Source organism: Lycorma delicatula, chromosome 7 (assembly GCF_047948215.1).
Source record: "Lycorma delicatula isolate Av1 chromosome 7, ASM4794821v1, whole genome shotgun sequence".
In the NCBI taxonomy this organism is placed as follows: domain Eukaryota; kingdom Metazoa; phylum Arthropoda; class Insecta; order Hemiptera; family Fulgoridae; genus Lycorma; species Lycorma delicatula.
In genome coordinates this window covers 94424201-94438719 of record NC_134461.1, presented here as the reverse complement: position 1 = coordinate 94438719, position 14519 = coordinate 94424201, and the positions used below count along the sequence as shown (strand labels likewise).

The 14519-nt window shown below is 29.7% G+C and overlaps 1 protein-coding gene across 1 annotated transcript in view; it reads right to left on the bottom strand.

Moving 5' to 3' along the window:
• Dis3 (exosome complex exonuclease RRP44-like protein Dis3) overlaps positions 1–14101 on the bottom strand; it is a 72516-nt gene extending 58415 nt beyond the window's left edge. The window contains exons 1-4 of the mRNA XM_075371633.1: positions 13765–14101; positions 9939–10109; positions 8723–8880; positions 2133–2341 (exon numbers count right to left, since the gene is read on the bottom strand). Of these exons, the coding sequence (XP_075227748.1) occupies positions 2133–2341; positions 8723–8880; positions 9939–10109; positions 13765–13824 (598 nt within the window). The 5' untranslated portion in view covers positions 13825–14101. The remainder of the gene's footprint in view (positions 1–2132; positions 2342–8722; positions 8881–9938; positions 10110–13764) is intronic.
• Positions 14102–14519: the final 418 nt, after the last annotated feature.

The window sequence follows — 14519 nt, the reverse complement described above, 5'->3', positions numbered from 1 at the left end:
AAATCACTTGGAGCAAGATCTGGACTGTACGGGGATGAGGAAAAATTTCCCAATTGAACGAGTTCAAGAGTTCAGTCAGTCACAATGCTCAGACGTCCACTCTTCTTTTTATCGTGAACGTTTATTCGGCCATTTTTAAACTGAATGCACCACTTCCTGACAGACTTTCACTCATTACGTTGTTCCCATACACTTCACACAGTTCCTGATGAATTTCTATTGTTTTTAAGTTTTTTGCCAACAAAAAACAAATCACAGACCGCACCTCACAACTGGCGGGATTTTCGACTGCAGCACACATTTCAAATCTGTATATAAAAAAACGGGCAGTGTGGAGATGTTCCCGTTGTCACGGCTGGACGCTGACTGAGGTGCCGAGCATGAGCACACCAATATATACGCGATTGGTGTACGCCTGACGGTGTCAGGTGGAAACGTTCCTTACTTTCTGGATAGCCCTCGTATATATATATATATAAAATAATCTACATTCATAGTATTCCATTTCCTATTCTATTTTCAAAGAGGATGATTTCATTATGCTCAATAAAAAGACTTTATAAGAACTGGCTTTCCACTGGGACTTTCAGCAAAAATGTAAGAAATATAAATTCAAAAACTTTGACGTTTTCAATGGTACATAGTAAAGAATATGCATAAAAAATATTATGGAAACATTATGCAGATAATATAATGTTCTAATAAAAAATTAATATCAATTCTACATGACATAAATTACATAGAGTTAATAAAGTAAGAGAACCCTTAAATAACTTTTTAACAATTAAACATAGAAAAATTAAATTTAGCAAATGCTTCAACCTCAAAATTTATCTTTTGGTAAGAGACTATCACACTGCAAGCATCATCAAAACAACACTTTGCATACTTTATATCTTCTTTGAAATAATCCAGAGGATTAAAGTAAATATTTCCAAGCCAAAGCCACTTATTTTTTATATACATTCACTCTAAAATCTTGCAAGCTATTTTAAATTGTTTTCAATTTCTGACATACAATTTACATAAAACTACAAAAAAACACACTTTCGGTTAAAATAACTCATCTTTTTTTTAAAAGAGACATTAACCTTTTAATTGCTCAATCTTTAAAGCGCAATCTCGTGTAAATTCAAACTGATAAAGAGGTGTTCCGATTGTCTTACGTCAATGAAACTTGGCAGACAGCATCTGCCATCTATTATGAATACAACTAACCTTGTTTCAAGTGTCTATCTGCATTCTGCTGCTCTCTGTGAAGAAAAAAAAAACATGTGAAAAACTCAGTGCAACAAGCACAGAGTTCAGCTGCTCCTTCTCGTGTTGTTGTGGGGGAGTACCAGGGGTAGTCGAAATGACTTCTACTAGTGGTAAGCGTTTCCTTACAGAAGAGGAGCTTATAGAAGCTGTAAATACATGTGAATCAGAAGATGAATATTCTAAATTGAGTGAATTTGAAAGTGATTATCATTCCAGTGATACTAAGTTCTGTAGTTGACCAACCAGCTCCACAGCAAGTCACGAAAAAAAAATCCTGAATCTGCTTCATTTGAATGGTGTAGTAATGACGCATTCAATCTAGAAGTGTATAATTTTGAGGGACAGTTTGTCAGGAATTTCATATGTGGTTTTCCAAAATGAACCAACTGCTTTGAACATTTTTCAGTTACTTTTCTCCCTTGAAATAATGCAAAAAATTTGTTCTGAAACTAATAAATATTTTCTATTTGTAACACAAAATATGCCAACATCACCCAACTCAAGGTTATAAAAATGGAGACGTAATGCCAGAAGAATTATACATATTCTTTGATGTTACTATGCTTATGCAAGAATGAAAAACTTTTCGTTGGTGGAATACTGGACCACTGATTTCCCGTAAGCCACCCTCTCAATTTTCTGATTTCATTTCTCGTGATCGATACCTGTTATTGTTACGAATGTTGCATTTCAATAATAACAATAATCAGCCTGTTGGTGATCGACTGTACAAAATAAAGCCCGTCACAGATAATTTGAGAAAAACATTTTCTGAAATATTTCAGCACAGATGGTCATAATGGTTGGTTACTATATTAGCAATGAAAAGATTAATAACACTTATGATATTTTTAAAAACAGATGAAACATACCAGTGGACGCCAGCAATCCTTCATTAACAGCCTTATCTCTATTATTAACATCATCAGTTAATAACAAAACTCGTACTTCCCCTTCACACGTGATTTTATTCTGGTAACTGGCTGCCAAATGAGCTTCATACCACGACACAGCTCTACGTATTGCACGATCATTACGATCATTAACAGTTTCCTTTGGTTCTCGTTCAACATATGTCTCTCTTAAATTAAAACAAGAGTAATCATTTAACTGATAATATTTTTTAATATAGTAAAAAAAATTAATAATATTTAATTTAAAGTAAACTAATTAATAAAAGATGACAATAATAAAGTTTTCTTTTTTTTTAATCTTTTATGCTTATTTTACAGTAAAACTGACAATTTAAAATAACAAATTAAAAAATTTAATTTATTTTACATTAAAATTGAAATATAAAATGAAGAATAACAGTAATGTATTAGTAAAATTTATTTTGAAAAATATTACAAAAATATAAAATTTAATTACTCTCAAAATGTGATCAGATACGATCCTTTTTGTGTGTGAATGGTAAATCCATAACCATAAAACTTGTAGATGAATGATGTGGAACACCAGCTTATCCTGAAAATGGTAGAGTTACAAGAATAACAAGCATCTCAGGCAATGCTTACTAAGAAAAGTGAGAAGCGTTGCAATTTTCACTTAGTCAAATATACTAAGGCATATAAACATCCTAAGCTCATGGAAATATAGAGGGATATTATTCAGTCCTACAAATTTCATCTTGCTTCGTCCTTTCTTCATCTCAATATCTGGCTACATAATAAATTTCATTATTCTCACACAAAACAACTCCAACTAGTGCTGCTAATAATTCAGATGGATCACATTTATCAATTTCATAAGAAATGCTAGTATTAAAAAAAAAAAATATGTAAAAGCAACAAATAATATAATTGTATTAATATATTCTCACACTAAGCAAAGCTCAGTGTGAGAATATGAAACAGAACAATGTATTTATTGATTCTACTAGTAAGTGACACCATCAGAACACAAATTAGAAAAGATACACTCTGACTACATAATTTCTAAACACGTTTTTCAGGATACTATAACACTGGTTACAATATTATTTAAAAAACAAAGTATCATATTATATTAACATATTCATGTCCACTTCTGTATTAAAATCGTGAGGAATATTATGAATAATCAGATCATGAAATTGGAATGTAACCTTTAGTACACAAAATGGTCATATTGTAAATATTTTAAAATGTGATAATAATTTTTAATTAATATTTTTAACAGATGATGGAGTATCCTGAAAAAAAATATTTTTAGAAAGTAAACAGACTGTTTATTTATACTCTGATCAGGTGGTTGCAAAAAGTGATTAATTATAGTTGTCATGCTAATAATTTTGCTGACCAAGTCATTATGAAAATAGTAATACCAAAATGAAAATCAAATCTATGCCAATTATATATATGGCTTATGTGGATGCAACTTTTAGTACGGGATATAAAAATCTAAAGTGTTATTACTCGTGTGGGGGTGAGTTCTCACAGGTCACCGCCAGATTAGATAATAACATTAAATTTAGTAACATACATAATAAATTTCTGAAATAGTCTATATTGATATAAATAATAATCAATTATGAACAAAGACAATCAATGTTGTAAAAGAAGTTCTAGATTATTTATTTTTCCTTTTTTTATTTATGTTTTGTATATTAGCGAGATTGGTGAGATTTGAACTGTAGTAAACATTCAGTAAGTAAGCTTTAGATAAGTAAGCTACACTAAAAAGATTTTAATGATTGGTTCAGTAGTTTTTGTGGTTATTGGGAACAAATAAAAAGTCATCACTTTATATAGTGAAATATTTGAGCATTAATTAAATCATTAATACTTATTTTTAAAACATCAGTAAATTGGTTTTTCAATTTCAAATGTACAAAATAAATTTAAAAAAATTATTTTTATCATTTGCAGCTAATCCATAGAATACACAAAAATAAATATAATATTTACTTAAACAGTAGTTTATAAATTTATCATAAAATAATAATAAAAGAAATTAATCCAGTTTTTGATGTTAAATAATTTTTTATTCTAGGAGGAAAATGGAAGGAAGAATGACACACACTTGGTTACTAAAAGATTACATAAAAACTGTATTACAACATAATAAAATTATGTCAAATATTATTTCAATAGAAAATATAGACATAAATATGTAGGTAGCAAACGGTAAAAACTATGCTTGCTTGATATTTCAAGGAAAATATAATACAAAATAAACGATGAAAATTAATAAAAATTATCTCACTGATTATTAAACCACCACTTGAGGGTTAATATCAAATTAGAGGGAGAGTTAATACGAGGGTTATTTTTTTTTTCAAGGTTCGATCGATCACTAAATTATAACCACAGTGAAAATAAAATTTTTTTATTTGTAACAAGTACTTACATAGTTACGCTATTTCTCTCCATGGTACCAACTTTCCAATACCCTCATCATAGAATGGAGTCGCCTGTGTTTTCAGCCATGTTTCTACGCTGGTCTGCAGCTTGATGTCTGTGCCAAAATGTTGTCCTCCTAGCCAGCATTTCATGTGAGCAAAGAGTTGAAAATCGGATGGAGACAAGTCCGGGTTGTATTGTGGGTGATCAAACACTTCCCGATGAAAACGCTGCAGGAGCTTCTTTGTTACAGCTGCAGTGTGCGGCCGAGCATTGTCATGGAGAAAGACAATGCCTGATGACAACATTCCTCTCTGCTTATTCTGAATTGCCCTTTGTAGACGTTGAAGAGTCACGCAGTATGAGGCTGCAGTGATGGTCGTGCCACGTTCCATGAATTCCACCAAGAGAACTACATTCTGGTCCCAGTACACAGTAGCCATGCACTTTCTGTTGCGAGAAGATTCGCTTGAACTTCTTTGGTTTACTGGGAGAATGAGAACGCATCCACTGTTTGGATTGTTCTTTTGTTTCTTCAGTTTCGAAATGGACCACGTCTTGTCCCCTGTGACAATTTTGTTCAAAAAATTTTCTCCTTCATTGTGATAGCGCTGGAGAAATGTTAGGAAGGCGTCCACATTCTCATTGTTTTGTGATGGTCGGACAGCATCTTGGGAACCCATCTCGCACACAGTTTGCGGTACTAAAGTCTCTCACTCACAATGGTGTAGAGATCTGACCTTGAAATTTCAGAAAACAAATCACTCAATACAGAAATTGTGAACCGGCAATTTTCTCGAATTGCCTCATCCACTCGCTCAGCGAGATCATCGGTTGACACTCACTTCCTTCCCTGACCGCCTGCATCATGAACATCTGTACATCCTGCTTTAAAGTTCCTGCACCATTGTCGCACTTTGCTGTCACTCATTGAAGTTTCACCATACACATTACTTATTCGTCAATGAATTTCAGCTGCATTACACCCCTCAGCCTGAAGAAATCGAATTACTGCAGGCACTTCACACTTGGTGGGAGATGCTATTGTTATAGACATGCTTACGTGCTAGCTGCGTGTTCAAAACTAAACGAAGTGATGCGGTGTGATTGAAGGCCATACTCTCTTTGCGATATGTCTCTTTAATCTTTGCGCGGGTTTTTATTTTGCGACCGATCGGACCTTGAAAAAAAAACCCTTGTATCAAATGCTGGGTAATGCAAAATTGAATTTATTAATTACAATAAGCTAATATCAAAATATGGATCTCCAAGTTTGGTGATAAATATGACATTTTTATAACAAAATCATTTTATTCAACAAAAGAAAATACTTTAATTTTAGAAGAATTAACAGCAAAAGGTTACGTATTGGGTAATAAAATAAAACAATTAAATTCTGATTAATGCGATTTAACTTTATCATCTCCAGTAAAATTCTAGATGGCTTCAATAAAAATATACAAAGTGGAACCTGAATTGATAAAAGAAGTAGAAAAGGAAAAGCATTTCAAGAAGAAATGAAAGAGTTTAGAATTTCATTAGTTAAAAATGTCTTAAAACCGCTGCCAATGAGAATGGGAATTTAGCCCAATTTTAAAAAAATATACAAAATCAATGTTGAAATTTGGGAAGAAATTATGGGATATTTTTGTAAAAATGTATAAACCTAAAGAAAGTGAATTTAATGAACTAATGCTGATTTTTGGGCAATAATATGATGTTTAATATATCAATAAACAAATCAGTTCATGTTATACCTACTGATTTCCAATTACCAAGATATTCATCTGCGTTTGACATAATATATTTTCTTTATGAAAGTGTTCAGGAGAAAGTCAGAATAGTAAATTATGATGAACTTTTAAATATTTATTTAGAAAAATTAAATTCTTATCTTAAAATATTTAAAAGTGAAAAAAGATTAAAAACAAAAAAACAGTTAATTAAAGAGATCAAAGAAGATTGTGGATTTTTTTATGCATGTCACAGTAGGTGTCTGCTAGTATTACTAGCAGATCCAAATAGCGATGAAAGTCACTATCCAAATAGTGATTGAAGAAGTGGTAAGTGTTTTCTTATGGAAGAGGAGCTTATAGAAGCTGTAAATACGTGTGAATCAGAAGATGAATATTCCAAATTGAGTGAATTTGAAAGTGATTATCATCTCAGTGATAGTTCTGTGTGTTTTTTTGCTCAGAGTCAAAATTTAACATTTTTGGTCATCAGTTTTCTTTTTCCTAACATAAGGTAAGGTTTTTTAATTTTTATTTACTTATTTTTAATTATAAAACTTGAAACATTTAAAAAATTAATTCAGCTCAGAGGGTCCTGATGGTTGGCTACTACATTAACAATGAAAAGGTTAAAAATAAACAATCATTTTATCTAAGCAATAAGTTCAAAAAATTATTAACAATTTGCTTCAAAATAACTATAGGTGGTTTATTATACTCCCCAATCTAATTTCTTTCAAACTATCCCATTTTATTTCATTACTGAAATTTTCCTTGAAAATGTATGAGAAATACACAAAAGAAAAGGACCCTTTTTGATTGTTTTTTACCAACTTTACTTTTCTGCGAACTGCGGAAAAATAAATTTTATCAATAAATCTGTTAAAATGCCTAATAACTACTTTTTTCTGAATGTATTCACCTAATTTAACATTTGAGAACAGTATTCCAGTTATAGAGTGTTTTTTCCCCAAATACAGTAGAACCTCTCCAATTCGAACAGATAGAAATACAGTAGTGCCAGACGACCAAAAACAACCATGTCAGAGTAAAGTTATATAATATGAATCAAATTTGTCAAAATTACAATAGGCCACTTTATTTTTCCCAAAAACAAGTTAGCTAAGACAGTAAACTAAGATTAAAACATATAATTTCTTACCGAAACACTAAATATTTGAATTGTATAGTTCAACATTTAAGTCATCAAATCAAAGAGTTGTAAACAGTAGGCCTACTTAGATACAAGATACAGTAAGATGGTTAAGAAAGGAAAAACATACTGCCTGAGACTGTACAAGATTACAAACTGTACTGTCATACTATTCTGTCATAGTGTAGTACTGTACTATACTGTCACAGTACTCTGAACTGTCATTTACATTCATATATATCATCCTCTGAAGTAATACCTTATGGTGGTTCCAGAAGTACAGAAAACAGTACTTGTTACAACAGAGGAAAAAACTGTCAATTGTCATTTGCTTTTTTGTTTGAAAAGATAATCTTATAGCTGTCTCTTGTAGTTATTCCAAAGTTAGAAGTTCACAAGCTGTAACACCATTTTCTTCCAACCACTTAATTGATGGTGCAACAGTCTCCACAGCCCTGGAATTGGTAACTGTGTGAATAGTTTCATAGACATCTCATGACTAAGACCAATCCAGCCCTTTGTGTTTGCTATGACTGCCAAATATCAGTATAACACATCCTTGTGGGTTGTATCGGTTATGCAACATTGGATCTTAAATTTAAATTAGGGGCTAATATCCAAAATATGTTAGGAAACAACATAACAATGTTATTGAATATATTATTTCTTAAGGCTGTGTGTCTGTATTTAATTATTTAATCAATTTTGTAGTGTGTTTTTAGTTTTAAAATGTGTTTTAACGCTGTTTAATAACATAATGTTTATGTTTAATATTCTATCTGAAATGGTTTTAAAGTTGTTAATATAAATAAAGTTGTTGTTTTACAAATATGTATTGCATTATATTTTAATTATATATACATACATTTTAAAAAACTGATTGTATTTATAATAAAATGTTCAACAAAATCACTTACTTATAAATTTATAAGATTATTAGTCACTTAGTTACAAAGATGCTAATTTTTCATTTTTTAATATGAAAGATATAATTTCACTTCTTCAAAAGAAAGGATGAATATCAATTTCTTTAATAAGTTCTTACAAACTTTGTAAGGTCATTCTGCCATTTTTTGCATCTGCCAAACAGTTTGGCATATTTAAAAAATATCTGCTTTCAAGTACAAAAACAAGCAAGCAAATCAAAAAATGGCAAGTCAAGAATAAAATGTCAGATCTGTTTAGTATAAAAACTATAATTTTATTCACTAAGTGCTTGCTTAATTAAAACAAAAATCCTTGTTATTACATACCGATGATGCTCATTAACAAAAACATAGAATTTTCTTTTAGGATTTGAAATTATTTCTTTAAATCGTCTGTATACAGCAGATGAACGATGTTTAACTTCATCTAATACTGTCTGTAATATTATTACATTTTGTAAAACATCCTCTTCCAATACATCTATCTGAAAAAATAAATAAACATCTCAGTTCAATTTTAGAAACATACATTTATTTATTTTCTTTGACCAACTACACTAAAAACCAAAAACAGCTGCTTATGAAAAAATTCATTTAAAAATTCTGCAAACCCAGAAGGTAAAAAATAATCAAAATTTTCATCTAAATTACAGTCAGGAAAATTAGATTATACATTCCAGCTAATTGCCAATTGTAATATTAAAATTTTTCGGCAAAAATTTTATAATATATAAAAAAGAATCATCACAAACTACAAGGGGATCTTCAAAACTAATAATCCAACAAAGCAATATCATCTGTACAAAGGGTATATTAAAAAAACCTTCCACTTTCCTTCAATAAAAGAACAGACCAGTACCAATAAACAGGCAAACAAAAAAATAGTGAGTCAAGAGAAAGACAGATCAGGATCAATTCTCTCAAGTAAGATTTTTCATTTTTACTTGTCACTGTAAAATAAGTATCATAAAATTCTTTTGGCATGGAAAGTGAAAGAATGCAAAAATAATTTTTTAAGGATTTTTCACAAATGAATTGAAAAAATAATTAAACTAATAAATTCATGGTATATGAAACAGAAAGCGCTAAAATAATTAGATTAGATGTATTAGATAATAATTAATTAGATTAGATGATTAGATGTTTTTTATGTTAATCTAATTTTATAAATGTAACTTTTATTTTTTTAAATCAATAAAAAATGATAGTTTAGACAAAAATAAAATATAACTGACATGTTGTGATAAGATAATAATTAAAATTGATTTAATTTTTTAATAATTCAATCTAACAATTTCCCTTCAAACAAGTCACTTATTATTACAGTTCATATAAGACATACTTATTCCTTGATTATAAGTTAATGGTCACAAGTTACACAATGTTATAACTATTTATTGGTAATACTATTTAACTCATTAAGCTTATTGAACAAAACATCACCCTCAATCATCAAAGACAAGTAAATACTTAATGATGTAACTATCCAGTTTTTTTATACAGCCATTTTATTATTTTCAAACCTCAATTCAGAAAACTGTACCTGGTCAAGAACAACATTGGTATCCAAAAGAAGATAGTGAGGTTGTATGAACACAGTGCTGTCTGATACTGGCGACTCTTCAAGTACACATTGTTGTTCACTCTGAGCACACTGCTCACATATTACAGCACCACACCATAGGTCATCGCGTAAATAATGTTCTCTCACAATCTGAAAATTATTGTATATTAATGCTGATGATCTCAATTTTTTTAAAGTAAATACACACAAATATGCAAGAAGACAATGGTAGGACTACATACATTTAATAAAAATCAAAGAATCAATCCTATTACAGTATGTCTTACACAAAATTCAAATTGCTAAATTATATTTCAAATCATGGTACTGTGAGATATGGAGGATGAATTTGATAAATTTCAATTAGTACTAAAATCTACAATGTTTTTAAAAAAAAAAAACCATAAAAATCAAAATAACATATAGAAATATAACCGTACTCTTCAGCAAAAAAGAAGTTCACCATTTTATGGTTAGAATTTAATATACTGTCGTCGTTAGTTATTAAAATCACAATAAGATTTCATGTTTTGATCATAATAATCATTGACTGTACTATTTGAAATCGAATTTACAACATCAATAAACCAGGCTATTGTGTACACTGGAGGCATTACACAGCCATAAATAAATTAGTAGACCATGTCTTTATTAATATGAATCATTTCAATTTTTTTTCAATACTGTACTGTATTTTTCTTTCACAAGAGTTTTTATTTTCATTACAAAATTACGAAAAAAATACACGATTATGATTTAAATTTTTAATTACAGTACTACCTTATATACTAAAATTTATTACAATTATAAAAAGCTATAACAAATATTGTTTATATTCATTTGCATCACTGTACGTACCAGTTTTACTTCAAAATACTTAGTATTTTACATTACAGGCATTACAGATACCATACATTGTATGCCATTACAGGCATACAAATGCCTGTAATGTTTTCTCTCGCCATGCTTCTAAAGTGTTTTGCTTCTAAAGCTTTTTATTTATTGATTCTCAGTCTAGTTCAACATCTCTTTTGTCAACATCATTGTTTGCATCTTCCATATGGTGGATTTTCTGAATAATGGATGCACAATTTCTACATCACTCATGATTTCAGCAATAGGTAAACTGCTGTTAATTTCTACTCATCCACTCAATTGTTTTTCAACATCTGCAGGAGTTTAACATTCAATCTTCGGTTATTTCATTAAACTTTTCACAGTTTCTTAAAGTAATTTAAAATGCAATTTTCAAAAAACCTGAAAAATTCATTTTTAAAAATGTAATTTACAGTAATTTGCAAATTCCTAAAACCATGATCTTCTTTACAATGTCAATAGATGCTCCATTACTGTCTACCCTGTCAGTACCTCTTTTTATAAAGCAGATCAATAATGATAAGATTTTAGTAATGTCTTGGTCAAGTGGCTATTACTGCAAGTTAGAGCAACTATAACTGTTGTGATTTAAATGTATTTACTCAGAAAAGCTACTGTGTGCAAAAAATACAACATTCTGGAAGAACAGTAGCAGTGTTACATCAATAATTATAACTTTGCAAAGTCGTGCAAAACCTTGAACATAATCAATAGCAAAATTAAAATATATTAACATAAGAAAAAACTGATGAAAATCATGTGATTAAAATCTGATATATTCACTTTCATCATAGTAAGCAGCTGATCTGATTAGACATGAATGCAATAACCAGTGAATATTATATTTATTCAAGGTTATTTAGAAACAAAGTGTTAAATCAATAATTTTAAAATTTATGTGTGCATGATATTGTATGTACATGTCAAGAAATAGATAGTTATATAATGCTAATGAAATGCAGAAAAAAATCATAACTTCACATTTTACCCTGGATATTATCATTTAACTGACATCACCTTGGTTTATATTAATTACAAGTGGCCCTGAAAAGGGCCACCACTGCAAAAAGCCTGAACAGCCCTTTTCAGGGCTACCATAAGGATCTAAGGTACGCCTTCAGAATAATTCAGTGACAAGTTATGAATAGCTTATTGTGTGCTCCTGCAAATAAAATAAAAACATTTCATTCAGTACCAACTAGCAAGGTTAGGTAAAACTAGGGGCGGCACTCAGCTAATAGTACAACTGTTGTTAACATCTACATCTTTTCTAGTCGATAACAGGTGATTCTTAATATTAAACTTCTTAAAGAAAAAAAAGGCCTAAGCCAGAAAGTAAGTGGCACCTTATGTAAAAATGTTGACTGCAATACTAATCCCATTATTAGGTTGACCATAATTCTACATAGTACAGGAATTAACTGTCCATTCCACTCCTGCACACAAAATAGTTCACCGCTTCAATCGGGTCTTTGTTTACTCCAACAAGTGAAATAAAAATATCTTTAAAATTATAAACAACTTGTTTTCAATTTACATTGAGATTTTTCTTTCAAGGGATTTTTTGTAGCTAATTAATAGCAGCTTTGAAAGAGTTGTAGGTAGTATTGTCTCAAAAAATTTACTTTACTCTTTGGTATGTAATCAAATAATATATTCAACTACAGGATGTTTGTTTTTTTAATAAGTTAGTTTTTTTGTCAAATTTAAGGTGCTTTTAAATTTCATATTGTTGAGATTTTAGTTTTGATGAGGTAAATCTCCATGTTATGGTTAATGAATAGATGTGTATATGCCCTATATCTTTTAGACAATTCTCAATACTTACAACATATACAGAGTGGCCACAAAATCTGTTTCCATATAAAGAAATAAATATGAATAATTTGTAATTAGTTTATTTAATATTTTTAATACAAAGCATAAATTATACGTGATGTGCTACTCCACTGTCCACACAAAGTTTTTATCAGTTACCAAGTGCACTAAGAAATTTTCTTCCATGTGGAAGGATCAAAGACAGATTTAGATAGGATAAAAACAGATTTCAGCTTATCAACATTCTATAGATTCAAATTGATGATTTTTTCTTTGATTATGTCTCAAAAGGAGTTGTCACAAGTTAAGTCTGAACTTGTAATTGGCCACTGAATTCTGGAGTCCATGCCAATCTATGAACAATTCTCTTATCAATCGAGCATAATGAGCTGGAGCTCCTTCTTTGTGTAAAAGAGAAGGTAATTCTATACCAAACAATCAAAGCCGAAGAATAAAATAATTTTCATCCTTGTTAAGGAATGAAACTTCCTTCATACAGTAAGGTTATATCAGACGCATTTCAGGTACTGTTTCAGATTTCTGTGTTACATCATGTAAAGGAATTTTTTTGACCAGTCTGTAAATATTTTGTGTTAATTATTATATACTATTTTAACCCTAAGAATTACTTTTTGTTGTAAACCACTGTGTAAAAAACATAGCTGTGAATATTATTACCAATGAGTCATTACATATTGGTTAAGACAACAGTAATAAAAATGCATAATAGATGGTTAATATCAGATAATTCTGAACAGACTGTTCTATACAGCAGTTTTTATGCAACAGAAGAGTTCTCACAGTAAAACTAGTATAATTGTTACATTTTTATATGAAATTTTATTCGGCGAAAATTTCGGTTTAATAAAGTTCTTGTTAATTTTGTTATTAGATACTATATAAAATCCCATTAAGTACATTACTTGAATCAATAGTGTACACATCATTTCATCCTAATACATTATTAATCGTGAATTACATTTTTGTTTTTAAGAAACAATAATTATAAAATGACACAGCCTGAAAATACGTGCAAAGAAAGAATATAAATACCTTTTACCTTATATAGGTTATATATTACCTTTATATATAATATAAATACGTAAATTACCTTTAAAATATTTCCTCTTTTTGTTTTCTTTAATAACACTTTATTGGTAGTAATCAGCATAGTTTACTTTCTGAAAAATCCACGCTGTTCAGTTCCTCTAACCTTAAAAAATACAACACGCTATGACACTAAATTATAATTAATTTATCGTATACGAAATTGTTAAAAAAGTTAATCCCTACTCAAAACTTCATAAAAAATATTATTACGGTACGAATCGCCGCCCAGCAGCACTAAACAAAAAACATTTTTAAAAATAAACAATTTATTATTAAACGTACACCGAATAACATAACCTCAACTCACATCCTCCACAAGAGCCAGCCTTGAATTTTGCGTATAAAACTGTGGCCATGTTTACATACATGGCTTTCGGTACAATTTCATTCCAGTGAGAACATTAATTAAGAATATCTAATTTCTAAAAGTAATATAGATATATAATGCAGATTCATAAAACGCATGTATTATTTTGACGTTTCTACTACAATTATACAAATCAGCGCTTATACAGACCAGTTAAGGGAACAAAAAACCACTCTGAAAATATTATGAAATTTTTCAGTGAAACAATTATAATACAAATGAACTGTATTTTTGCATTTCGTTTATAATTCATTTGGTTGATTTTAAAATTTTTTTAAAGAAAAATGAGAAAGTAAGGAATGAATGATTTTGAAACAAAGTATGTAGGATGGCGCGAGAAACAGGAAAATGTTAAATAAATAGAACAATGAAGTAGTTACTTAAATTTA